We start from the raw sequence: 24,762 nt of genomic DNA on the forward strand, positions 1-24,762 counted from the left end.
TGTATCTTTGGTGCTGAAAGTTCTGCTGTAATAAGGGAAACCTTTCTCCAAGAAGGCTTGGTTTATTATTTTTCTTACCTATAAACCGACAAATTTAGTTTTAATTTGTTTTGGCTATTTTTGTGATCCATTTAAATGGATGTGTTTGTGGATTTGATCAAATATTACTTTTTTTTTGTTTACTGAATTTGTCAAGCCAATAAGCAAATAAGAACACAACATTAGTAATTAAATATATTATTTTAAATAATTCGACAAAGTAAAAGGAAGTTTAACAAAAGAATCAATAAAACAAATGATTACACAAGACCAAGAAAAGATTGTAAAAAGAATATAATCTGTAATCCAATCCAAAAGTCATATGAGATTAGCATTTTACTAAAATCACGATTTTTTCCAATCGGATTATCTTTTTCTTGGCCTGTAAAAGTTGTTTCCAGGTGAATTCTACACTTCAGAATAGATAAAAAAAAAAAAAATTGGTTTTCACTGCTTGCCTTTCCAGAACCCCCCCAGCATGATGATGATTACAGAGCTTGTGTGACCAATGAAGATGATAGCGATCCCCATAAGGAACCATGAAAAAACAGAGTCCAGAAGCAGAGAAAATGCCTTCTTAGCTCCTTTGCTGAGTATGGGGGTTAAGCACAGTACATGTACAAGCTATTTCCAGCAGCGCAAGCAATTAAGTTCTCATTTGGATGCCAAGCAAGATGCAGCAACTTCGTTGTGTAATCAAGAGCATTATTGCTATTCCCATCCACTCCACCAGCACTCTCTGATCCTGCTTTTACACCATTTCAAAATTTGTTTTTACTATTTTGTTGCCAATTTCTTAAAATGAGAAAAATGAGAGAACGAGACTGACCTCTACCTATCATACCGCCTAGTCTGGGTGGCCTTGTTGGAACTGGGACATGTCTCCTGTGATAAACCATAACAAACAAAAATTCAATTTCATCAAGATTGAGAAGAAAGAGAAGATGGATCACACTAAACTCTTGATAGCTTTGACCAAGTTTACCTCATTGGATTCCTGCTTGCTTCCAACGTTCCAGTCTCGGTACTTCCCGGGGAAACACCAAACACACGGAACAGATTGCTGGATGGAGAGGGAATGATTATATAAGGAATCATCATAGTCATTTGATAATGCTAATAACAAAAAAGATATGCTCTGCTTTAAAGGGACATACCTGTAAGAACCTGTAGCTGCTCGCAATCCATTGCCACTTATACAACACTCGAACTTGTCAAAGATGGAATCATTTTCATATAAATCACAGAGCTGTAAATGGCCAAAGGGAAAACAGAGTACCAAATCAGCTATGGACCAGCTCATCAAATGTGCAGCTCTATCAAAGTATTATATGAAACTTACCTTCGGTTTCAGATATTCATGAACTTGGAAAGTTGATACCGGACCTGAATCCATGTTGATGTCCCATAACTGAAAATGCCAAAAAAAAAAAAAAAATTAGCATGAGTTTAGTGAACCTTAGCTTTAGGCTCGCTTATCTATATCTAATGCCAATGGGAAAGATGAAAGTGTGGACGGACCTTAAGTGTCATGTAGTCACGGCTAAGTAAGTATCTTCCTTCTTTTGCAAATTTGATGTCTGACACTGAAGCAATAATCTCAGTGAAGAAAGATTTAGAACCACCTGCATCTGGTTCCTCAAACCTGCATAAACAAGCACTGTTAAGCCTTTGCTGCTCTTGTAACCGCATGAAAAAGGAAGTTAACAGAGTTACCAGTATCTGAGACTTACAATTTGGAATGTGAATCACACAAAGCTGATTGGCGCAGATCAATAAGGCGAATCGAGCCTTTGGAACTGCTGTAAGCTAGCATATTGCAATGGGTAGGATGAAACTCTGCTGCTGTGATAACCTCTGCAAGAATGAATGCCGTATTAGTAACTTAAAATATAGTATTAAATTGCTTGACCACCATATCATGTAGGGAACATAATGGACTAAAAGAACAATAAACCACGGCTTACCAGACAGATCTTCCATTTTCTCAGGCTTCACATCAACAATGTTGAAACTTTGATTGCTAATCTCCAGATTCCAAAGATTGATTCGCAAATCATCAGCAGAAATAAATGTTTCGCCATCACTGATTTTTAATATGAAAACTATTAGGAGCAGAACATTTGCAATGAAAGTATAGATCTCAAGCTAACATTTACAATGAAAAAGCAGTTGTGGTATAAATCTAAATGCGTGGTATGAATAACCTACCTGTTATTTGAGATCGAGTTGATGTGATAATCATGAGCATGAGGATAAACTCTTCTACATTTAGCCACAGGGCTCGACTCATGGCTAGTTATCTGTATATGTCAAAATGAACTATTAGTCTACAGATGAGCAACATCAAGTAGCTTTGCATTATTTAAGAATCAATTTCTAAACAGATTGTTAAAGAGTACAACTACCACTGGCAACCGCAGCGATGAAATGTTCGCTTCAGGTACTCCGTTCGCGACAGTTCCATTTCCCATTGAAGGATCTGCATTTATATCACATATTTTCTTGATCTTCTTGTCTTGGACCTGTTAAAACTCACATCAGAAACCAAGAGGAAAGCATCACCACCTCTATATACTCATCTCAATAGGCAAAGAGAAACATTTTACAACATTAAGGACTTAGAACCATCTAGATACAGTAAGCAACCCAACAAACAATGCCAATGCCCAGAGAGGCAAAACACTAAGCTTCCATCGAAACAAACAGTATGTCATTCAGATGCCTCCCAAATAAAATAAAGAATAATATCCTAACCTTCCAATACTTGATGATTTTATCGTTTGTCGATAGGAGAAAGAGAGCGCCATTCGCAGTTTGACACCATCTAATTTTGTTGATCTTCTCCTCTATCTCCAAACTCTTGAGGTAATCAAACTGGTAGACAAAGATCAAACATGAAAAGACCAACATAAGCACTCTTATCACATACTACAATGACGAAAAGAGAGAGAGAGTAAAATCATAATACCGCAGGGTCATGACTCTGAAACTCAGTTTTATAACAAAACTCAGGGTGCCTCACTGGATAATCTGTCTCCTCAAGATCCCTTCTAGCTCCACTGCTCTGTAATTGATATCATAAACCAAAATGTCAAATCCCCACTTACTCAGAAACTAAACAAGAAGCAAAGAGACACTTACATGTTTGACATCACTTCTCTCAAAAAGAACAACACGTCCTCCACGGTCCCCAGTAGCGAGATGGTCACCGGAATGATCAAACTCAATTGCTGAAATCATATCAACTGCAAGAGGAAAAAAACACTTTCAGCTTACTCACACTCAATGACCAAAGACTAAAACTTTCAGATTAACGAATCGTAACAAACTCGACTAAAAATCAAAACTTTCACACGACCCACCAACAGATCTACCATTACCCACAAACCCTAATCCCCAATTCGACAGATTCAGATCGAAAAAAAACTCAATCCGATGGAATCAAAGTCAAAAGAGAAGACTTTTTTCACCTGGCTGAACTTCTTCACCGGCGCTTCGTTCACCGAAGACCTGAGAGAATCTCCATTGCAGAGGCGGAGACGCGTCCGCCGAAGCTGCGACGACGACGTCCTCATCATCACCACCACCGTTCATCACGACACACACTCTCTCTCCTTTCGGATATAACCGGATCAGAACCGATTAAACCGGTTGATTGAGTTCGCCGGTTGGTTTAATCTCACGGCGGATGTAGCCAATCGATCAAAGGAGGGAGGGAGAGAGAAGAGAGGAGAGGAGAGGAGAGAGTATATATCAGATGATTCCTTCACAGGAACAAATACAGTCCCTTCTCTCTCTATCTCAGCAGGTAATTATAATATAAAAATATATTATTAATGTAAATATTTGGTTTTTATCCCTTTTTATGGATTTATTTGTTTAAATGCTTGGGAAATTAGATTTGTTTCCAAACTTTACTTACTCATATTAGCTGTGAGTGACTTATAATGTGACAACAAATAAACAAAAGAAATAAAATCTTCCCTAATAGACAATTATTGGATTTAGATTTCATTTCATTTTTAGTGCAGAGAAATTACATTTATTTCATACTTACTCACTCCTAACAGCTGTGATTGTGTATGAATAATGTGGCAATCTTAGGAAATTAATTTCCCTTTTTATTTGGGTGTAGATTTTATTTCTTTGTTTTTAAGTTTTTGTAGGATAAGTATATCAATTCTTTTCTTTTCTGAAAAATATAGATAAAGATATATGATCTTCACAAAATACAGTAAAACTTGTTTCTAGATATGTTTATATGAGTGGTGAAAAAAACTATTTTCATATGAATCGACAATGTTGTTTTACATCTGTTAATATATGTTATATAAAGACACTAATAATGTGATGTTTATGCCTTGTAGACTGTAAAATATTTTTACTTTTTGTTGTTATTACCAACACTTATCATTTTTATTTAAATAAGTCGATTTTATCATACAACAATATATATATATATATATATATATATATATATATTCCTGTGAGAATTTTCCATAAAGTATCTCCCTTGTTAAAAAAGAAACTAGCAAAAGGCATTATGTTCTCAATTCCAGTTCTGGTTCGATTTTCCGGTTCTGAAATTTTAGGATACATTCATGTATTTAGAAAATTCGGTTTGATTTCAGTTTGTTTCTTCGATTTTTTGTTCCGTTCGGGTATTAAAATTATGAATTGGCTAATGTCCTATCATTTCGGATCCCATTTGGCTCCGGTTTGGTTCCGATTTTTGGTTAATTTAGGTTAAAAAAAGTAAAAAAAAAATTATGGACTTTCCAGATTAAATATCAAAAAGTTGCGGGTCATCGGATAAAAAATTAGATAATTCATATCACTTAAAACTTTTGGATAAAAAAAATTATGACAATTCGCTTTTGGGTATTTTAGTTTATAAGTAATATTTTCTAATTATTTGATTATTTTTAAACAGAATACAATTAATATTTATAAATATATAAATTATATTATAGATATTTGGGTACTCAATTATTTGGTACTTGGTCCAGTTCTGGTTTGGGTCCGGTTCCGGTTCCGGTTCTTTGGCTCTAGTGATATATGATACACGCAGGTTTTTGATAGGATCCAAACGAGAACCGAACCACTATTTTTGATTCTGTTCGGTTCTTCGATTCCTGGTAAATGTGTCCAAGCCTAACATAAACATTACATTGGACATGATTTTTAGTCATGTGTAATATTACATAAATATTATAGGTAGTTAATAAAAAGACAAGAACTCATTAACGGTAACTATATAAAACAACATTATACTACTAATCATGTTTCCAAACCCAAACATTATATCTCACTTTTTAATATTTTTTATTAATATTAATATAAATTATTTAATAAAATAAAAAGTTTTTTAAAACAGTCAAATAATTTATAAAAATCATTTTTTGCAGGCTTAGATACTAAAAATATTTTCATTTAATATGAAGTAAATTAATTCACAGATCAATCTATTTGTATTTTCATATATGAAACACATTCATTTAAACAAAACAAATTTTCATAAGATATTAAGACTGTATATAAATAAGATGTTAATATCAATAACTTACAATAAAAATATTATAATAATTTTTATATATCAAAATTTTAAAAATATATTGTAGCATCTATCATTTAAGTATATTGTCTGATTTTATACTAAATAAATTGTTCTATTTAAGTGATTTAAAATACTTAAAGATTTTTTTACTGGTAATTATAAAGAGAAATACCATTGCCGATATTTTTTGAATTTGAAATACTTTATTTTTGAAAATTTAATTATTTGGTCAAAATATTTTTTACATAAGGAAAAATTAAAATGCTATAAAATCTTGATTCTGTAAACATTATAGATTACATTCAGAAAAGTTGTATTCTTCATATTACCAAAATATAAATTAATTATTGCAGCACACTATTTTAGTAATTCTTATATTGACATATGATATTTTTAGAAGCTGGTATTAAGCTTTCTAATTTTTTTGGTTATTAAATTTTGATTTCAAGATATGTACAATTTGTGATTCTTACAACATAATTTGTGTTTTTCGTGTTGCATTTCAAATATTTATACTTTAACATTTATGAACCATAAATAAGCGTTGATCTAATTTAACATAGATATATGTTATTAGATTTTAGCTACTAAATACTGGAAAACATAGACATGAAAAAAACCCACTAACACCAGATTATATTGTATCAGTGCCAGTCTTATTTGCAGTTGGAGATCCTCCTTCTTCCCCAGAAGCTCAGGTATCCATAGCCCATTGATTTATAAAGTTAGATTATGAACAATCATTGGTTTCTTCTTGTGTTGGCTTCAACCACCTCGAAAGGCAGCTCTCATAGCCACTCACTAATTTTGTCACCTTTACTGATCAAGTAAATAAAAATCTAAAACGCAATAAAATAGTGAGGGAGAGATCATAAGCAAATTGTATCGTGCTGACTTTAAGTAAGCAAATAAAACCCTCTAAAACTGCATAAAAATCCAATAAAACACTTATAACATCAGCTTCACAAGCTCTACATTGTGTATAACAGATCCCATTTAAAGCCGCTCAAATCCTGGAACTTCAACTCTTACTCTTACTACACTGCTTCTCTCAAGATTGTAGTAACAAATGTAGAAAGGAGCCTTTACTCCGTGCTTTGACCATTTTCGTTCCACTAAAACCCACAACACAAAGGTAGTCAACTTCATTAGTTTACTCTTGTAGTCCACAAGGCATGCATTGCATTCAAGTCACTCAGACTTATTGACTTGAGTGATGTTTTATATAGCTCTCTCAGTTTCCCAGAGCTCTGAGACTTGTTTGCTCCTTCCGCGGGTATGGATAAGGTCAGCATTCTCTTGAGAACCATCTGCGATTGGGCCCAGAACTTGGAGTAAAGCTCCGGGTCCTTGGTTCTTAATGATTCCGCATGTGTTTCGGAAATGTGGCGGCCTTCAAGCAGGCAAGACAAAGCCGTCTCAAGCATCTGCAGAGAAGTTGCATAATTATAAGATATAAAACAAGTCATTCTTAAACCAAAGAAGACACAAAGCAAGAGCACTTACAGTGTTTGATTGCCAAAAGTTTGAAAGGCTAAAGGAAAGAGCCGATCTCTCTATCAGAATTGTCAAGAACATTGAGGGATGATTCTCAGGGCCATAAAAGTCCATTGATCTCTGCCAATTTCTATCTGCCAACAAAGCGTACTGCTTGGCTCTCTGGATGCCATTAGTGTCAGGTTTCTCCAAAATCCTTAAGCAACAATCTTTGTGATACCTCGCTAACTGAAGGTAAGCGTAGGCAGCTTCCTGTTTGCGTATTTCCTCAAGAGATTCGTATAGAGCCAATGCCTCTCTTATAGCATCACTAGCTGACACTTCATGAGTAGTTTTCAAGATGCTGTTCTGTCCACGAGCTGCAACGGTTGTGTCTTCTTTCGCTAAAAGCATTCCAAGTCTTAGATATGTATGAGCAAGCTGCGTGTAGACCTCAACTTTCAGATTGTCTTGAACCAAATCAGTGGCAACACTGTGTTCCGTCTTTGCTGCCATGTAATAACTGAGTGACTTGCTGTATTCTAATTTTGCAGTCTCCAAAGCTTGTCCGTAAGCATTTTTGAAAGCAGGATGCAGTTTAAGAGCTTCCATCTTTGCGACTATTTCTTCAGCTAGGGCTCGTCGTCCATGACCCAAGTTGCAGTTGATTAGTATAACATTCGTGTGATCATTAACTTCCTTGAATGCCACAATAGCATCAGCAAAAGCGTCTTCCGCTTTGTTTAGCTCTTTGCTCTCAAGTCGGTTCCGACCAAGTTCATTACAAACCCAACCTTTCTTTCTGTTGAGAGACTGAAACTCGTTGCATCCACTTGGAAGCTCCTGTAATGCTCTTCTAGTTTCCTCATAACAATTCAACGCAGCCAAGAGATTGCTTTCTGCATCATCATCATCAGACTTGGAACCCTTGAGATACTTAAATATTCCTCCCTTTTTTACACCCTTAGAGCTGGATTCATTCTGATCCAAAGAGACAGCTTCTTCTTTTGCTCCTGCTGACGTCTCTATTTCTTTATGGCTTTTGTTCTCAAAAGTGACATTAACATGTTCATCTTCAACATTTCGTGAGAGCGCGCTAGTGACATTCTTGGACTTCGGTTTTCTATTGTGCTTTCTGTTATGAGACACAGTACGACCACTGCTTCCACTGCTGCTGCTTGCGCTTCTTCCACTGCTTGCTCTGTCACTCTTACAGCTGCAATTTACTAAAGAACACGAGACACAGTTTTGACTGTACTCAGTTAACTTCTTCTTGAGCCTCTCTACTTCTTTTACTACTTCCGACGGCATTCTTAATTGACTGTTAGATGTCACTTTTGGTCTTTTGGAGAGCTCTTGACCTTTAACAATGTGGAACTGAACGTATATATCACCAACCAACATCCACACTTTAGCCCAGAAGAGGCGTGCTGATGATGAAAGCTCCGCTTCAAAATCTTCAACTTGCGTTGTTACCACAGACTTGTTCATTGATGAAACAAATAGCGTCTCCTCAAACTTCTGTGGCATTGATCCATAAACTGAACAGGCTAATTCCACAGTGTTCAAAGACTGGTGCAACTGTCCATCCTCTTTGTAAGCTTCTCCTAGAGACAGATATGATTCACCAAGTAGCAGAACAAGGTTCCACAGTTTCCTATCTAGTTTAGATGTTGGAAGCCACTTACGGATATCACAGACTTCAATACAATCAGGATCACCGCATGAGCATTTAGAAAAATCAGGAGATGGTAATGTCTCATCAAACGAACCGTCCTGTTCTGAAGACTGTAATTGCCGTGTCCACCTGAGAGACTTTATAGCTTGAGAAACATGGTGAACTGCTGCTAGCTTCGATGAAATCAGATAGGTTGTAGTCTCAAGCAGAGGTGCAGGAGCTTGGCATACAGGACCAAGAACGAGATTAGCATCTGAACTAACACAGGTTTCAGCATTATGTAAATCCGGACTGTCTGAACTCAATAGTTTCTTGCAAGGTGGCACGTCTGCCTCAAGCTTTTTGTAAGAACCCGAATAATCTTCAGTGAACTTGTCCTCCGAGAAAACCACCTCCTCACTTTCATGGTCAACAGTAACAGTATCAAGTGATTCTTCTTCTAGATCTGTTATTTTGACTTCACGTTGCACATTATTAGACTCGAAAGTCAAATCAACTTCCTCGTCATTATTCAGAATGAGCCTTGCAAACTGCTCGTGTGCATATGCTCGAACAACCTATCAAGCATGGTATCAGAGATGAGTTCCCAATCAAATATTTAGCAAGAAAAAAAAAGGCTCAATGCTATTTAAAAGATGGTCTTAAGAAACATATACCATATGATCAGGCTCGTCCAAAAAATTCAAACATTTTCTGAGGAAACTTGCACACTTGGTCAGATCATTCGGCACCTGGACAAGATGCAAAGTGTTAGAAAAGCGGCAGTTAAGCTGTTATTATGTTTCATGCATGTTAATACACTGTCTCCTTACCACAGACAAAGAAAGTCTATGACCAACACGATATAGAAGATTTCCTAAAGAAAACAGCGAGTCACTTCTCCCACTGTAAATCATAGACGGTAATGTGCTTGCGTTGTCGTTTTCATCTCCTGAAGAATGGCTCTTTGAAATAATGGAGAGATCAAAAAGCTGAATCACATCTTCACCCGCACTTTTGTAGAGCTGAAAAGGACATAGCCAAATCAACCGTAAGCAATGACATCAACAAATAATAATTCTAGCTAAAGAAATAATAATAATAATCTATAATGTTACCCAATAAACTCCAGGATCCTCTTTGCAATTTGATTGAAGAAACCTTAGAACAGCATGACCATTCTTCTGAACAAAATGAGGATGAAAGGCAGGTGTACCATCCTCAGAGATTCCTTTTAGTAGAAATATATCCTCTGTTTTTAAGAGCTCATACCCTTGGACAACACCCTTCTCATGGTAGCAAATTGCTAGCTCGGGCACACTTGCCATTACATTATCAAGCCAAGCTTCAAGCCATGTTAACGGTGTAACCTGTGCAAATAAAATATGAACAATTAGCAGAGACTCTACTGATAAGAAGAAGAAAAAGCAAAACCAGTCTAGAGCATAGCAGTAACCTTTTCGCTAACATCCCACAAGTGCAAGCTTACAGCCAAATATTTTTCGTTGCTAAAGAGAAGCAGATCACTTCCCAGAAGCATGCGGAAGTTATGGAATTGCCAAAACAGAACTCTTAAAAACTCATTGCTCCCACATCTTTTGTGTTTCTCAGAGTCTCCTGACGGCTTGATCTTTCGATTCTTTTCGCTGATTAGAGTATTTTTTCTTACTTGCTTGTTCTTTTTGCTCTTCTCATTCTTACAAATAAGACCATCATGTTTCACTTGTTTACCACTCCCTGCAGCTTTGTCAAGTCTGTCGTCAGGAGCACTACGTGAGTTCTCTTCCGCGGGGAGAGCAGACGAACTTGACTGTCCCTCGGTATGTGGCGAATGTGTTGGAGGGCAATCACATGCCTCCACCCTCACTGAATGCATAGCAAAGTTCAAAAACAAAGACTCATCCACGTTTTTTGTACATTTGGGTTGATTCTTGTGCCTCCTAATCAGTTTCTCTCCTTCTTCAACATCAGGTCTGCATCACAAACAATCTTACATTAAAAAAAAAAAAAGACTTGCATGATTCAAAAAAAGGTGGAGTTTAAGTATAAAAAGAGGCACACCCAGGGTTCAAGACGAGTGTCTGTCCAACGCGCTGAACAGCTATGGAGACTCGAGCCTTGGAGTAAGGTATCTTAAAGATTTGCTTAAGAATGTCAACCGGCGCAATGATGTCTATCTCATCTCCGTACTCTGCTAAACCCGTGACAGCAAGTGCTTCACATTTCTTGCTAATAACATTAGCCTCCTTAGATATATCTGTCATATCAAAAACACGAAAACCATACCACCTTAAGGAAGTTACATGGACGCTAGGCACAAGTAGAACTAGAACACAAAGTAACATTAGCTTATCCATATATTTGGAGAAAACCCCAATAACACCTAAGAAATTTAAGGTCCAAAGCAATATGCAGAACTGCAGTGCCGTCCTAATAGTAACAAAAACATATACTCACTACGTTCCTTAATGATAGACTTTTTAGAAAAAAAAAAATTGTTTCAAAAAGATGTATTTTTTTGTGTTTTATTGAATTAATTGACTGTATTGAATTACAATTGGTTAAAAATTATTGAAAATTGAAAATTACAGAAAACTATACATTTATTATGATAGTTTAATGTGTTTTTTTTAATATGTATGAAAATACTAAAAAAGTCTATCTTTGCGGAACAGAGGGAGTAGATACTAAATATGTAGAAATTAATAGCAGTGCGGTTGTAAGGAACTTCAACCGGTTGATGTACCGTCCTAATAGTAACAAAAACATATAGATACTAGATATATAGGCATTAACAGCAGTGCAACCGAGTGCAACCGGTTGCGGTGCCGTCCTAGTAACAAAAACATATATATCCTAATAGTAACAAAAACATATAGATACTAGATACATATGCATTAACAGCGGCGCGCGGCGCGGTTGTAAACATTTGGAGCCTATACTAAAACACACACAAATAATAAAAGGTACCTCCGGTGATTCTAGACTTGACTGCGGCCAAGGGTAACATTTTCTCGGGAAAATCAGTTAGGAGAGGAGGCCGATTAAGATCTGTCTCTGGAGGAATCCTCTGGTACCTGGGAGCACTAACTCTGCAACAACACCAAACAAGTAAAAAAAAAAAGCTTTTTTCATACAAAGTTCAAGTAGAAGAAGCTGAGTGGGAGATGATGCTAAAGACGTACGTTTCGTGAGAGGGTAAGAGAGCGGAAGTGAAAGTTGGAAATGAGTTATCGGCGAGAACAGGAAGCGAGCCACAGAGGAAACCGATCGGTTTGGGGGCGGCGATCTCCATAGTTCCGACGCATTGCAAATCTCTGGAGCTTTGGATTGTGATCGGGAGAGAAGGCTTTGGAGGAGGAGGAGGAGGAGCTGATTGATCCATTTCTGAGTTCCGGATTTGAGTTTGTTCGTTGTGAAAATGTAAAGTAAAAACACTGAGAATTACTAGGTTTGTGGAAGACGGAGAGAATAAGAGATCATTATTCTCCGGTGATGTTTCGAGAACTCTCTTACAAGAAGCCCAAAACCGTTTTGACTTTTGTCTGAAAGCCCACTCTTCTATTTTGAGTTCCTTTTTTTTTTTGAAGTGATGTAGCTTTAACCCTGAATTAGACCTTCACCCATCCCACCGGACGGGTATTTTATTTTATGTTTTTAGTTTTTTTAGTTTATATTAAATGATGTATTTGTAGTATTTAAACAAAAAATTTATATTAAATTAATCTTTGCAGTTATAATAAAAATTAAAATTAAAAATTTAACAAAATATTATGATATAAATTTTATCCTAATTAAAATAATATTGAGGTGGGTCATAACTTTTTCCATTTTCAAAATCTTAGCATCCCTTAAAACAAAGAAAATAAATTTATAAATACGTAAAATATATAAACATATTTGGAACTATAATATCTACTAAAATAAATTTGTTAAAGAAAAATAATCTTGCGCTGTTGTTGTTTATTTCTAGAACTTGATCTGTGACCGTATAAATATTTGCTTTCACTTTAATTTTTTTCTTTGTACTAATGGTATAATATATATTTGTAAATTAAAATATATAACATAATTGTTAATATAACATTTTAAAGCATAACCATTTTATTTATTACTTTGAATAATTATATTTTGTGATTGTAATTGTCTATTATATCACAATGTATCATATAAAAAATCCAATATTTATAACTAATTAGACTTATATTATGAAACACTATACTAATAATATATGAATAAAATATTTTATATTTTATTTATATGGTATATAAATTGATTATGATGTGTAATATTTTATATTATTATTTATTACTAACAAATATTAAAAATATATAATATGTTAATATAAAATATATTAGTAAATCTATTTCGGTTAACATTTGATTAAGGAAATATATTATTTAAATTAGGAAAAAACATTAAATACTTAAATCTATTATTTAAATTAGGAAAATACAAGCTAGTTTAAAAAATATTTCAGTGGCATTCTAATGTAAATAAATGGTAAAATTAAGGAGTATTTTTATTTTGTACTTCTCTTTTAATAATATAGACTAGATTTTGACCCGCCCTTTAAAGGGCGGGTATATTTTTTGGTTACATTTTTTTTTTAAAATTAATTTTCATATTTGTGCTTGAGAGATTCCGTAGGATACACATAAATTTATTTTTGTCACAAATATAGCCTTTAAGGATCAAAATGACCAAAATATTTTATTAAGAAGTATGTTTATGGGTTTATGGTTTAGAATTTAGGGTTTAGGGTTAATAATTTAGGGTTTAGGGTTTAGAGTTAAGCGGTGGGCTTTTGGGGGTATGATTTCAAATTTTAGAAACTTTAAAAATTTTAAAATTTTCAAAATAAAAAAGTCTATTTTGGTCATTTTATTTTTTGAGATCTATTTTTGTGACACAAAACTTAAAAAAGATCTATTTGAGAGAAATTTCTTTTGTGTTTTTCTTTGCATCATATTTTTATTTTTATAATCATATATTCATATTTGTGTAAAATATATATAGTTTTAGATGATTAGTAATGGTTTTGATAATTGTATTGAATTTGTGCAGGTTATAATATGTTTAACATTCTAATATAAATAATTTTTATTATGAAATATGTAATCAGATTTAAATAAAATCAGAATTTTTTGACGTAATTAGTTAGAAAAATATTCATACTCTAAAACCTAATGTTGAACCTACCTAAAAGTCTAGATCCTGAAACCGACTAAGTCCAACATATATACTCACAAATATTGATATAAAGTAATTATTTAAATTTTTCTGAACTTAATTTGTAATATAATATTTTATGCGATGTTTTCATATTTGATAAGAATCCACGATCAACACAGAAATCTAATGATATGCATATAAATTATCTCCAATTTTGAAATAAATTATAAAATTTCTATTTAAGAACTCCATAAAATCTGGTTAAAACCTCGTAAGTTCTTCATTGACCCGTGATCTGGCTATGGTTGACCCGATAAAAACCTAGATAAATCTATTGATCTTTAAAAAATTAACTTAAATTTAGTTTAATAATAAATTAGTCAAATAATTTTTATTTCATGAAACTGAGATAAAAATCTAATTATATTGGAATATTTAAAGACAATAAGACTATAAAGCACAAGATATTCAGGTCTAGTGGTTGTGGTAAGGAATGTTAGCTAATTTGTCTCGTGTTCGGATTTTGGGAAGTTTTTTTTGTTTTTTTTTTAATTTATTTTCATTTTATTAATAGCACAATCGTAATTAAACTGTCTTCCTCCTAAAGCCAGCTTTTAAGTTTCATGTAACTTTCTCCATGGTTGCTATCTGAGTTTCTTTACAGCTTAGCATTTTTCTTATAAACGGCTTCTAAACTACTCAAATATACAGAGCCGGTAGCCAGTATTCGATTGCAATCATTCAAAAATCAAAATAGTAAATTTTTTTTTATCAAACGATTTTTTAGCCGAGATTAAATTGATTCATATTGTTTTGGTAACTGCTTATGTAACTAATCTGTAGGAAGAAAGATAATCAATTACTATATTATAATACTTGGTTTATTTTTTAGTAGGTCATAACAATCGTAAAAAAGAGAAAGAGGAAACTGTTTTTAGAAGATACAGTTACCAAAGAAAAGATAATGCGGTAGTTAGTGTTTAAAAAAATATATTAATTATATGAAGAGAATAAATAATGGTTCCTTAAATAATGGAATTAAATAGTTGGACTCAACTAATATCAATTGGGCATGTTCCTGTTTTAATAGTATTGATGGTGTATCTAGGCGTTGATCTGCATTGATTCGTGTAAAACTATCTAATTTTCGCGTTGACATAAAAATTAATTTCTTGCTATTTAAACAAAAAATTTATTAAAAGAATGTATGTAGCAATAGTAAACGTATTATTCTAAGAGGGTGATTCTTATTAATACTTTAAATATAATAAAATCATTTTTTTAAAGAAATGGAAAACCACAGTAAGTGAAGAAGAAACTATGAAAACTTGACTTATGGTTTTTATGTTGAAAAAACTGTTATTTGCAAAAACTAGTTTCCCTACACTTTAGAGAATCTATTTTTTTCAAAATCATGCTTGGATGTAAAATAGTTTTTGGAGAAACAAAAACTAAAAACTGCAAACAATCATCCTGAAAATAGAAAAAAGACTAATACGTTAAAAAAAGGCGGAGTATAGATTACACCATTATTCTTCGGGATCGTTTATTAGATATGATAGGCTTAAAATGTAGGTTTAGGTTAGGACATGCGTGTTCAAAAAAAAAAAAAGGTTAGGACATGATGTAATAATTTGGTTTAGATATTGTAATCGATACACAACATGCGTATGCATAGAAATAGTTTCTCAGACCCAAACTTAACCAACAACAACAAGGGTCTGACCCATTCGATTGCATTTAATGTCGAATCTGTAAAACATTTGGTGCATATACAGACTCATAAATCTACCAATCTTTTAATAGATTTTTGAGAATTCTTCATCGTCATCTCATATTTCCCGATTTGGTAGAACTGAAGATATGCAAAAGAAAGCTAGTCAGTGCACTATTTATCCAGTTTTGGTTGATGAAATATTTTCCGGAGGTTTGAACAATAAATATGAAGCCCACATTTATTACGTCATTTTCTGGAGCTATATATTTTTGTTTGTTAACTTGGATGATAAACCATATTATAATCGTACTTTGTCTTTCTATCTTTCTTTTTTTTGGTCAAAACTTTGTCTTTCTATCTAAATAATAACGATTGTTATGAATTTGTTTTTTTTTCAGATGAAGGAGAGGCTCGTTTGTTGGCGAGATGGAGATAATTGTAAGGAGAGTAAACAGACATATAAATGGTCAAGAGCTGCAAATTTGATCTCTTATAACAGTTAACAAGTCTCCTACTGAAGTACTTTAAGTAAACCAACATTTTTTTTTAAAGCTTGACTTTGCGAATAGATAAGAACACATACATTATACATAATACACCAACACATACAATATACATAAAATCGAAAGAAATTAAAAGCTTGACTTGTGAACTCAGAGACTACACATTACATTAATATATTAAATTGACCCATATATAAACAATGTCAACCACCACATGTCCACGGGTTTAGTTGTAGGACTAGGGAGCTGGAGTGCGACCACCACCATGTCCACTGCTTGATGGTCCTGCAAATATGTCTCCATTTGGCCTATAAATACTCATCAACCTTCTCCCTGCAATTCGTATATATTAATTATTTAAATAATTCAGTTTCAAACGACGATAAAAGGCAACAAATTCTAGACAAACTATGTTAATGAAACCAGATTAGAAAAATTGGAAAAAAAAATCGAGGTAAAAATATAAGAAAAGATTGATTATATTATAGATCTGTGGCATTATGACCACCACTTTGTACTTGTATTCTGGTGGTGGGTGGTGCATCTCGTGGCCTGGGTGCACGGCCACACTATACACTATACAAACAACTTATATTCTTTCTAATGTTAGCTAAGCTCCGGTGGTTTCGATATCAATCCTACTTAACGCTGCAAGACATATTCAATATCTTATCCACAGACAAATTTCATGAACTCTTTCATTAGTTTAGACTATTCATGTCGTGTCAAATGCCAGTTAAGCAACTTATACGCGTTATGGCTTCTGCATATTATTTGCTTGTGTTTAAACTTGAACACTAACCGGTGACTGGAAATGGTTGCTGGTGAGAAGGTAGAGCAGATTCGGTAAGGCAAGGGAGGACGCAAATAAATAGAAGCACAATGAGTACTTGACTTAGCTGTGAAGAACCCATGTCTCTCGTCTCTTTATCTTTATATCTTCCTTCACCGATAGAAGTCTTTATATAGCGATGGATCTAACAAATTCTATTAAAACTAGAGATAAAGATATCCAAAATGAAAAAAAGTATGATTCTTCTTCTCCACTCAGTTTAATTATTGCCCCTCTTGTTATCCTTTTTTTTGTCGCCATCTAGGATATCTCTTACTTATTTATTTGTTCTCGAAACCAGCCAAATTGGCTTTGAATTATTAAGATAAGTGGAGACATCTCATGGTATGATAGACCGAACGATCTAGTTTACTATCATCACTAAATTTTTGACCCGTGCTTTCAAAACTTAGATTTAATTTTTGGTTAATTTTTGAAAATTTTGATCTACATATTTATGTTAAAAAAATAGATATTCAATGTTTTCATATCTGACATGGACCCGCGATAAATCCGGTGATCTATATATAATTTGGTACACATCTATCAATTATCCCTTTTTAGCAACATCTATCAATTATCCTAAGATCTAAATTAAAAGTGATTATTCTAAAACTAGCATTAGTTTCAGTTCAGATGAAGAACAAAAAGATTACCCTACGAATTTTATTCAATCTAACAATTCATCTTTAACCTTTGAAAAACTCTAAATCTACCAAGCAGATTATTCAGTAATTAAATAAATTGCATTAAGAAATCAAAAGAGTTAATAAATGAGTTCGAGATATTCTCTCTACAAAGTGAGTTTCAGATTTGTCTCTCCTAAAATATCAAGCAATTTCTCTCCAAAGTCCGAATACTATTACAATAACTTTACAAACCTAAAATATAGTCTAAAACACTAAAATGACTTGTTTGCAAATAAGTGGAAATTTTGGATCAGTCTTCAATTCTTGAAACTTTTTAAAAACTCGTAGAGGAGTGTGGCTGTGATCGGTGTCGACGACACTAATTGGTGAAGTCGATTGACACCAAGTCTAAAAATTCAATCCGACTTGTTCTTTTCAGCTACAATGCTCCTTGGATTTTAAAGTGCTTGAAAAACTTTAATTTTTTTCAAAACGTACATGAATGTACAATAACTCAAAATACTCGAAAATCACCAAAAATTTCAAAAACTGGATTTATCTCATGGTCAAAAGTCCAGAAAACCCATGATATATCAGTTGGTTAATTGAAATCTTAAGTTGAGATACAAATACAAATAACTATTGATCTCTTAAATTTATTCATTTCTAGAAGAATCAATTTCGTGTGTAAGTATTTTTTACTTTATTGTCGTTTTGTAGATTTCAAAGTTAAAAGTTCCAATTTTTTGTAATAAAGGTGGTTTCTTTCTTTTTTGGGTTTCTTGTAACTTGGTGCTGGAGAAAACAGACGACTTTCCCAGCAAATAAAACACTTGGATTATGCAATAACTTAAAAGTCCATTAACTTGTTATTTTGTATCAAGTATAGACTCTCACAAGATTGTCTTCCGAGAGACTGAGACACACTAACAAGAACAAAATTAGAAACCAGGACCTCAAACACTCAATGATTCTAATGGTCCTTTGCAAGAAAAAATATATTAAACACTAGTTCAGGTTGGACAGTGTATAGGACTACAAAAACAGACATAGAAATGGTCAAGTGATATGCAAATTGGATTTCTTATAACAGTTAACAAGTCTCCTACCGAAGTACTTGAAGTAAAACAACACTTTTTTCTTCATATTCATTATAAACTAGCGAACAGAAATTTAAGAACACATACATTATACAGTAAATACTCATTAAATTAATATTCGATAAATTAACATAATAATTAATACATTTCATCAGTTCTGAATTGGACTGGTTCAAAATATAATACAAATCAATAAAATAATATAATAATATTTCTTTAAATTTTTTTTACATATATATGATCCCGTTAAAATCATAAATTATTAATTTATATATATGCAGTTCATGTAAGTAGAAACTAAATTTCTTTTTTGGTTCACAAAGGAGTCTAATTCTATTTTGCGTAATGTGTTAAAATATTTCGATGATATTTAATAAAATTATATCTGAAACTCATCTAACTCTTATTATACATATTTCATATGTATACTAAGTTATATAATAAAATAATATGAAAGTCAAATTTAAAACAGTAAATTAACTATTTTCTATTTTACAATATATATATATATATATTTTAAATATATAAAAATATAAATGAAAACTTTTGTAAATTAATAACTCTATAAATTAAAAAAAAATACTATATAGTCCTAACATTATTATTTTATAGAGTTTTTAATGTACATAATTCACCAACACATACAATAGACCCTTTTTTTTGTTTTTTTGATCAACTCACATACAATATACATAAAATCGAAATAAATTAAAAGCTTGACTTGTGAGCTCAGAGACTACACATTACATTAATATATGTAGAACTAGAGGGATGGAGTTCTACCACCACTGCACCACATGTCCACGGGTTTAGATGTAGAACTAGGGGGATGGAGTTCTACCACCACCACCAGGTCGACTTGTTGATGGTCCTGTATCTATCCCTGTACTCATCAACCTTCTCCCTACAATATCATATATATATTTAACTATATAAATGAAAGGTATGTGAATAATTCAGTTTCAAGCAACGATAAAAGGCAGAAAATTACTATAGACGAACTATGTTAATGAAACCAGATTAAAAAAAAAAATGAAACATTCGAGGGGAAAATATATAAGAAGAGATAGATTATATTATAGATTTGTGTCAAATTATGACCACCACTTTGTACGTGTTGTGGTGGTGGTACATCTCGTGGCCTAGGTAGACGGCCAAAATATTTTAATTACAGAATACAAAAAAAAAACATTATTATAATTTCTTATTTAGCTAAACTTTTTTTTTTTGAGAAAAAAAAGAGAGCTAAATTTCCATTTCGACCTATCCCACTTAACTTTTTGAGACATATTCAACATCTCATCCATAGACAAATTTCATGAACTCAAATGGCAGGTACGCAACTTATATGTGTTATGGTTTATGCATGGTCGGAACTGGGCACAACTTAGTACAAGGATCCAAAATATTTTAGAAGATAAAATCCAAATTACAAAATATTTTATTTATTAAAGTTCTTCAAAATTATTTTCCCATGATATCTCAGATCCAGCTTGGATTTATGCATGTTAATTATTTGTATTGAAACACTAACCGATGACTGAAAGTGGTTGTTGATGAGACGGTATAGCAGATTCAGCAAGGCAAGGTATGACGCAAAGAAGCAGAAGCACAATGAAGGCTTGCCTTAGCTGTGAAGAACCCATGTCTCTTATCTCTTCCTTCACCGATAGAAGGCTTTACATATAACGATGGATCGGACAGGCGAAAAGTGTAAGAAATACAATCAAAACTAGAGAAAAGGATAAACCACAATGAAAAAGGTGTAAACCGTTCTTCTCCATTCAATTCAATTATTGCTCCTCTTGATATCTCTCAGTGACATTTTTTTTCTTTTGTCGCCACCAATGGTATGTCTAGTATTTATTTAACCAACCAAATTGGCTTTAAATTATTAAGATACGTGGAGACATCTCATGGTGTAAGATCTATAATTTAGTTACATTATTTTAAGAAATTTTGGCTTTTGGGTTCTTAGTTAGGATAAAATTCATTCTAAAAGTAATATTGATGACTTACTTAGTTTAACATGATTATGGTAAAACTAGGGATCTGCACGGATCGATACTACCATAATTTTTAGTATTTATGATTTTTTCGTATTTAAAGGATATATAATTTTATGATTTGCTTTGGTTGAAAATACGAATATCTGGTTTTTCAGATATCTAAAAAATTTACAGATATTTGCAACATTTACGGATATTTCATCCATTTTGTTAGTACAAGCAAAATCTAGAAAAACATATATTAAATTATTTTCAAAATTATATTTTACATAATTTAAAACAAAAGTAAAGATTAGTGAAATTACATGTTCCATAAACTCTTAAAATTATTTAATTTTTTTATGAAACATTGAAATTTAGAAAATTGTAATTTTATAAAGATTTATATTCATTTCTTAATTTAATACTTTAATAAGTAATTTTATATATAAAATTATCTGTTAAAATAAAAATTATATAAATTATACAGTTAAAATTATATATTTAATTAAATGATATATATATCTATTATATAAAATTCGGTTCAGAGCAGATATCTGAGTCTAAAATTTTAAGTATTTGTAGTTTGCTTCATTTTTAATGGGTCGAATCGAAACAGAATAATGGATCGGATCAAAATTAACAAATAAAATGCCAACCCTAAGAAAGCCTGATTCATTTTCAGATAAACTTGTTGAACTTCAATTATTGCCACTATAATAAACCCTTCTTGAAAAATATATTAATCATAGTTATCATTAAGCTTCTTGAGACATGAGACATTCTGAAAATGTCAGACATCATAACCTGTTTCACGTTCTAAGAATTATTCATTCTTCTTCTAGACTGGTTCTTGTGGTCTAATAATCCTACGGTCCTACCACTCATAGTAAAGCCTATTAGGCCTTAATCCGGTGATGGGACAGGCCCGTAAAATGTCAAATCTTTCTATCTAACTTTCATCTACCCCAGATCCAGCGAAGCCTCTCATTTGGTGCGTCTCTCTTTCTTATCATTGTTTCTTGGAGTCTACGCGAAGACTGAGCTAAACCCACATTTGCTGGCTTGTTTCCTTGCTTAGTTAACTGAAATCTAAAGATGAGATAAATATCAAAAGAAACGTTTGATCCCTATGTTTCCACGACATTTATTCATTTCCAGAAGAAGGCATTTCGTGTATAGTTAAACCCACATTTGCTGGCTTCTTTTATAGTATTTTCGTTTTGTAGTTAAAGATGGTTGAGCTGACTATAACAAATATTTGGCTTTAAATACATAAATGCAACAAAGAAAAAGACAACTTCATTTGACTATTAAGACAAAATTTCAGATGATCAAACTGCACAAAATAAGAAGAAACTGTCTTTAGCCATAAGATAAAGATGCCTGAGCTGACTATAACAAATAAAACAAGACATAGATTTTGCTTTAAGATAATGATTAACAATGTTAACACTTCTTGTACACTTTAAGACCAAATCTTGATGCTATGGTTTATCTAAAGAACACTTGATCTGGTGGGTTTGGTAAGACATTTGGTTTATCTACCAAAAATTGTTATAAAATCCATAATAGGAGAGTTGTTGAAGCATTTAGTAAGTAACAGACAATGGCTGAAACAAAGAGACTTGAGAGACTTAAAGCAATGAGAAGTTTATTAAAGAGTGAGATGGAAAAAACAAAAACCTCTTCATTGGTTCTTGAAAAGACAGGATCTAAGCTTGAAGAGATCAACACCAAGTTGCTGTCTTTAGAAGCTGATGTTAAGGTAGAGAGATGGAGATCTTCTCCTTTCTCTGATCATATCCGTTACACCATTGCTCCAATATCAGCTGCTCTGAGAGTCTTTGCTACGGTTCAAGAACTCGAGAGAGATCTCATGTCATGTAATGAAGTTCTTGGTTATGTTTCTTATGTTAAACGTCTTGGAGAAGCATTGAAGCTTCTTTCAAGCAGCTGTGTTCTCGCTCTTAACTGGCTTGAAGACACACTCAAGTTCCTGTCTGAAAATGGAATGCCTGAAGATCATCCTTGCGGATTACGGTTCAGGACTTCTATAGAGCTTCTGAGGGAACTTCAAATGACCGAGGCTCGTGCTTATCGAAGAGGAGGGAGTCTCCACACAGCGTTGGAGAATCTCGAAACAGAACTTGAGATGATTCTTGAAGAGGAGGAGGTTTTGTCTGAATATAACTTGAGAGACATGAAGGCAATCATCAAGAGATTAGATGCTCACACAGTGTTAACAAACTGTGTGCATGTTTACATCAAGAACCGCACAAGAGTCATTCAGAAACGGTTTGAGATTGATTATCTAGAGAGAACAATCACAGAAGCTGATATTGAAGGCTATATATATCAATGGAGAGTGGATGTAGAGATAGCTGTGAAAGAGGTCTATGAGTTTGAGAGCAACCTCTGCAATGAAGTGTTCAAAGATGTTGGAGAAGAACATGATGTTCCATTGCATTGTTTTGGAGCAATAGCTTCAAACTCAGGAATCCTCCAGCTACTCAGGTTTGGATCAAGAATCAGAAAATGCAAGAAAGGTCCACCAAAGCTGCTAAAACTCTTGGAATGTTTCTCTACAATGGACAACGTTAGAACCGAGTTTAACCGGCTATTCAGAGGGGAGGAGTGTTCAGAGATACGTAGAGAAACAAGGGAGCTTATTAGAAATCTAGTTAAAGGTGTCTGCGAGATCTTTTGGGAGTTACCTTGTCAAGTGGAGCTTCAAAGACCAAACTGTCCTCTTCTTGATGGTGGTGTCCCCAAGCTTGTGAGTGTTGTGACTGAGTACTGCAACAAGCTGCTTGGAGACAAGAACAAGCCTGTCTTGTCCAAGATTCTTGAGATTGATTTGGGATGGAAGAATGAAAAGTATCAAGAAGAGATACTCATAGGTCACATGTACAACATACTGAGAGAGATTGCTTTGAACTTGGATGCATGGTCAAGCTCCAACAAAGAAACTGCTCTTTCTTACATCTTTATGATGAACAACCACTCTCACTTCTACGGTCTGAGAGAGACTCCTCTCGGGTTAATGATGGGAGATTCTTGGCTAAACGCACATGAGCAGTATAGAGACTACTACGCAGCACTGTATGTTAAAGAAAGCTGGGGAAAGCTCTTGTCTCTACTCAACAACAAAGCTCAAACCGTTAAGAGAACATTACAAGCCTTTGCTAAAGGGTTCGATGAGATTTACAGAAAGCAATCACATTGGGTTGTTGAGGATGAGAAGGTGAGATGGAAGATATGTGAAGCCATGGTAAAAACTGTTGTGCCTAGATACAAGAGTTACTTACAAAGTTACATAATACTTCTTGCTGAAGAAGATGCTCATAAGAGTCATGGTAAGGACTTGAACTATTACACTCCAAAGGGTTTAGAGATGAAGATGAAGGCAATGTTTAAGAGCAAAGAGGGAGCAGAGTTTTCTCACTTTGATGGAAATAGGGATTAGTCAGAATCATCACTTGAGATTAGAAGAAGCTGTATGATACTTAGACACAGAAACTATACTTGTTCTAGGCGAAAACAGATTAGCCTTAGACTTACTTGAAGAAGTGTGTAGTATATTTGTATATGTGACATAGAGAAGGTGCACTCTTGGCTGTTTGTACTTTTGTAGATGATGCAAATAAAAATTGAATCCCAAGAGATTAAGTGCACATCAACACTATAAACAGTACTATTATTTATTATATCATAAAATAACAATATTAATAACTGCAATTTTTTAAAAAGAAGTTACTGAAATGTTAAAGAAATTCTTAAATTATTGTAATTAATAAAATAATTATTTTATATATACAGCACATATCTTACATGTTTTATTTTAAAATGTTTACAGTCAAAAATTTACAACTAAAACTAACAATAGAATTATGTGCAAAATATATTTACAGCTACATAACTCAAATATAACACAAAGTTTACAACTACCAAATTTTAGCAAAAAAAAAAAAATTACAACTAAAGTTTTATAGTAGATTTTTTCTTTCCTTTTTCTTATCAGCACAACCAATGGGTGAGTAACAGCTACGCATAAACAACACAGATGAATTCTTCCTTTACAAA

At 33.2% G+C, this 24,762-nt stretch overlaps 3 protein-coding genes across 8 annotated transcripts; 1 reads left to right on the top strand and 2 right to left on the bottom strand.

Annotated features, from left to right (window-relative positions):
• Window positions 1-265: 265 nt before the first annotated feature.
• LOC103871268 (serine/threonine protein phosphatase 2A 55 kDa regulatory subunit B alpha isoform) lies at window positions 266-3,848 on the bottom strand. 6 transcript variants are annotated; one of them, XM_009149498.3, is made up of 14 exons: window positions 3,513-3,848; window positions 3,184-3,287; window positions 3,011-3,106; window positions 2,797-2,916; window positions 2,448-2,564; window positions 2,251-2,342; window positions 2,007-2,125; window positions 1,773-1,896; window positions 1,561-1,684; window positions 1,382-1,450; window positions 1,197-1,288; window positions 1,025-1,102; window positions 869-924; window positions 266-787 (listed from the first exon to the last, which is right to left on the bottom strand). In XM_009149498.3, the coding sequence occupies exons 1-14, from the start codon at window positions 3,634-3,636 to the stop codon at window positions 642-644; spliced, it is 1,461 nt and encodes a 486-aa protein (XP_009147746.1). In that variant the 5' UTR covers window positions 3,637-3,848; the 3' UTR covers window positions 266-641. The 6 variants fall into 6 exon arrangements, with proteins under 6 accessions (XP_009147746.1, XP_009147749.1, XP_009147748.1 ...); XM_009149501.3 differs by having other exon boundaries at window positions 266-784; window positions 875-924; window positions 2,445-2,564; XM_009149500.3 differs by having other exon boundaries at window positions 875-924; window positions 2,445-2,564.
• A 2,579-nt stretch (window positions 3,849-6,427) lies between these two features.
• LOC103871269 lies at window positions 6,428-12,403 on the bottom strand. The gene is made up of 9 exons (XM_009149502.3): window positions 11,918-12,403; window positions 11,703-11,824; window positions 10,794-10,989; window positions 10,189-10,705; window positions 9,851-10,102; window positions 9,566-9,757; window positions 9,410-9,484; window positions 7,106-9,310; window positions 6,428-7,026 (listed from the first exon to the last, which is right to left on the bottom strand). The coding sequence occupies exons 1-9, from the start codon at window positions 12,115-12,117 to the stop codon at window positions 6,748-6,750; spliced, it is 4,038 nt and encodes a 1,345-aa protein (XP_009147750.2). The 5' UTR covers window positions 12,118-12,403; the 3' UTR covers window positions 6,428-6,747.
• A 5,125-nt stretch (window positions 12,404-17,528) lies between these two features.
• LOC103871271 (exocyst complex component EXO70B1) lies at window positions 17,529-24,351 on the top strand. The gene has a single exon (XM_009149503.3). The coding sequence runs from the start codon at window positions 22,286-22,288 to the stop codon at window positions 24,143-24,145; it is 1,860 nt and encodes a 619-aa protein (XP_009147751.1). The 5' UTR covers window positions 17,529-22,285; the 3' UTR covers window positions 24,146-24,351.
• The last annotated feature ends 411 nt before the right edge of the window (window positions 24,352-24,762 follow it).

The sequence above is a fragment of the Brassica rapa genome, chromosome A06 (genome assembly GCF_000309985.2).
Source record: "Brassica rapa cultivar Chiifu-401-42 chromosome A06, CAAS_Brap_v3.01, whole genome shotgun sequence".
NCBI classification, from domain to species: domain Eukaryota; kingdom Viridiplantae; phylum Streptophyta; class Magnoliopsida; order Brassicales; family Brassicaceae; genus Brassica; species Brassica rapa.

Excerpts from the sequence above, each read along its gene's own strand:
- LOC103871268 (XM_009149495.3), bottom strand. The coding sequence starts at position 3,636 with ATGAACGGTGGTGGTGATGATGAGGACGTCGTCGTCGCAGCTTCGGCG. Across the intron at positions 3,107-3,183 it reads AGAGAAGTGATGTCAAACAT|AGCAGTGGAGCTAGAAGGGA; the intron begins GTAAGTGTCTCT and ends TATCAATTACAG. Across the intron at positions 788-868 it reads AGGCGGTATGATAGGTAGAG|CAGGATCAGAGAGTGCTGGT; the intron begins GTCAGTCTCGTT and ends ATGGTGTAAAAG.
- LOC103871269 (XM_009149502.3), bottom strand. The coding sequence starts at position 12,117 with ATGGATCAATCAGCTCCTCCTCCTCCTCCTCCAAAGCCTTCTCTCCCG. Across the intron at positions 10,706-10,793 it reads ACACTCGTCTTGAACCCTGG|ACCTGATGTTGAAGAAGGAG; the intron begins GTGTGCCTCTTT and ends TTTGTGATGCAG. Across the intron at positions 9,485-9,565 it reads ATAGACTTTCTTTGTCTGTG|GTGCCGAATGATCTGACCAA; the intron begins GTAAGGAGACAG and ends CATCTTGTCCAG.
- LOC103871271 (XM_009149503.3), top strand. The coding sequence starts at position 22,286 with ATGGCTGAAACAAAGAGACTTGAGAGACTTAAAGCAATGAGAAGTTTA.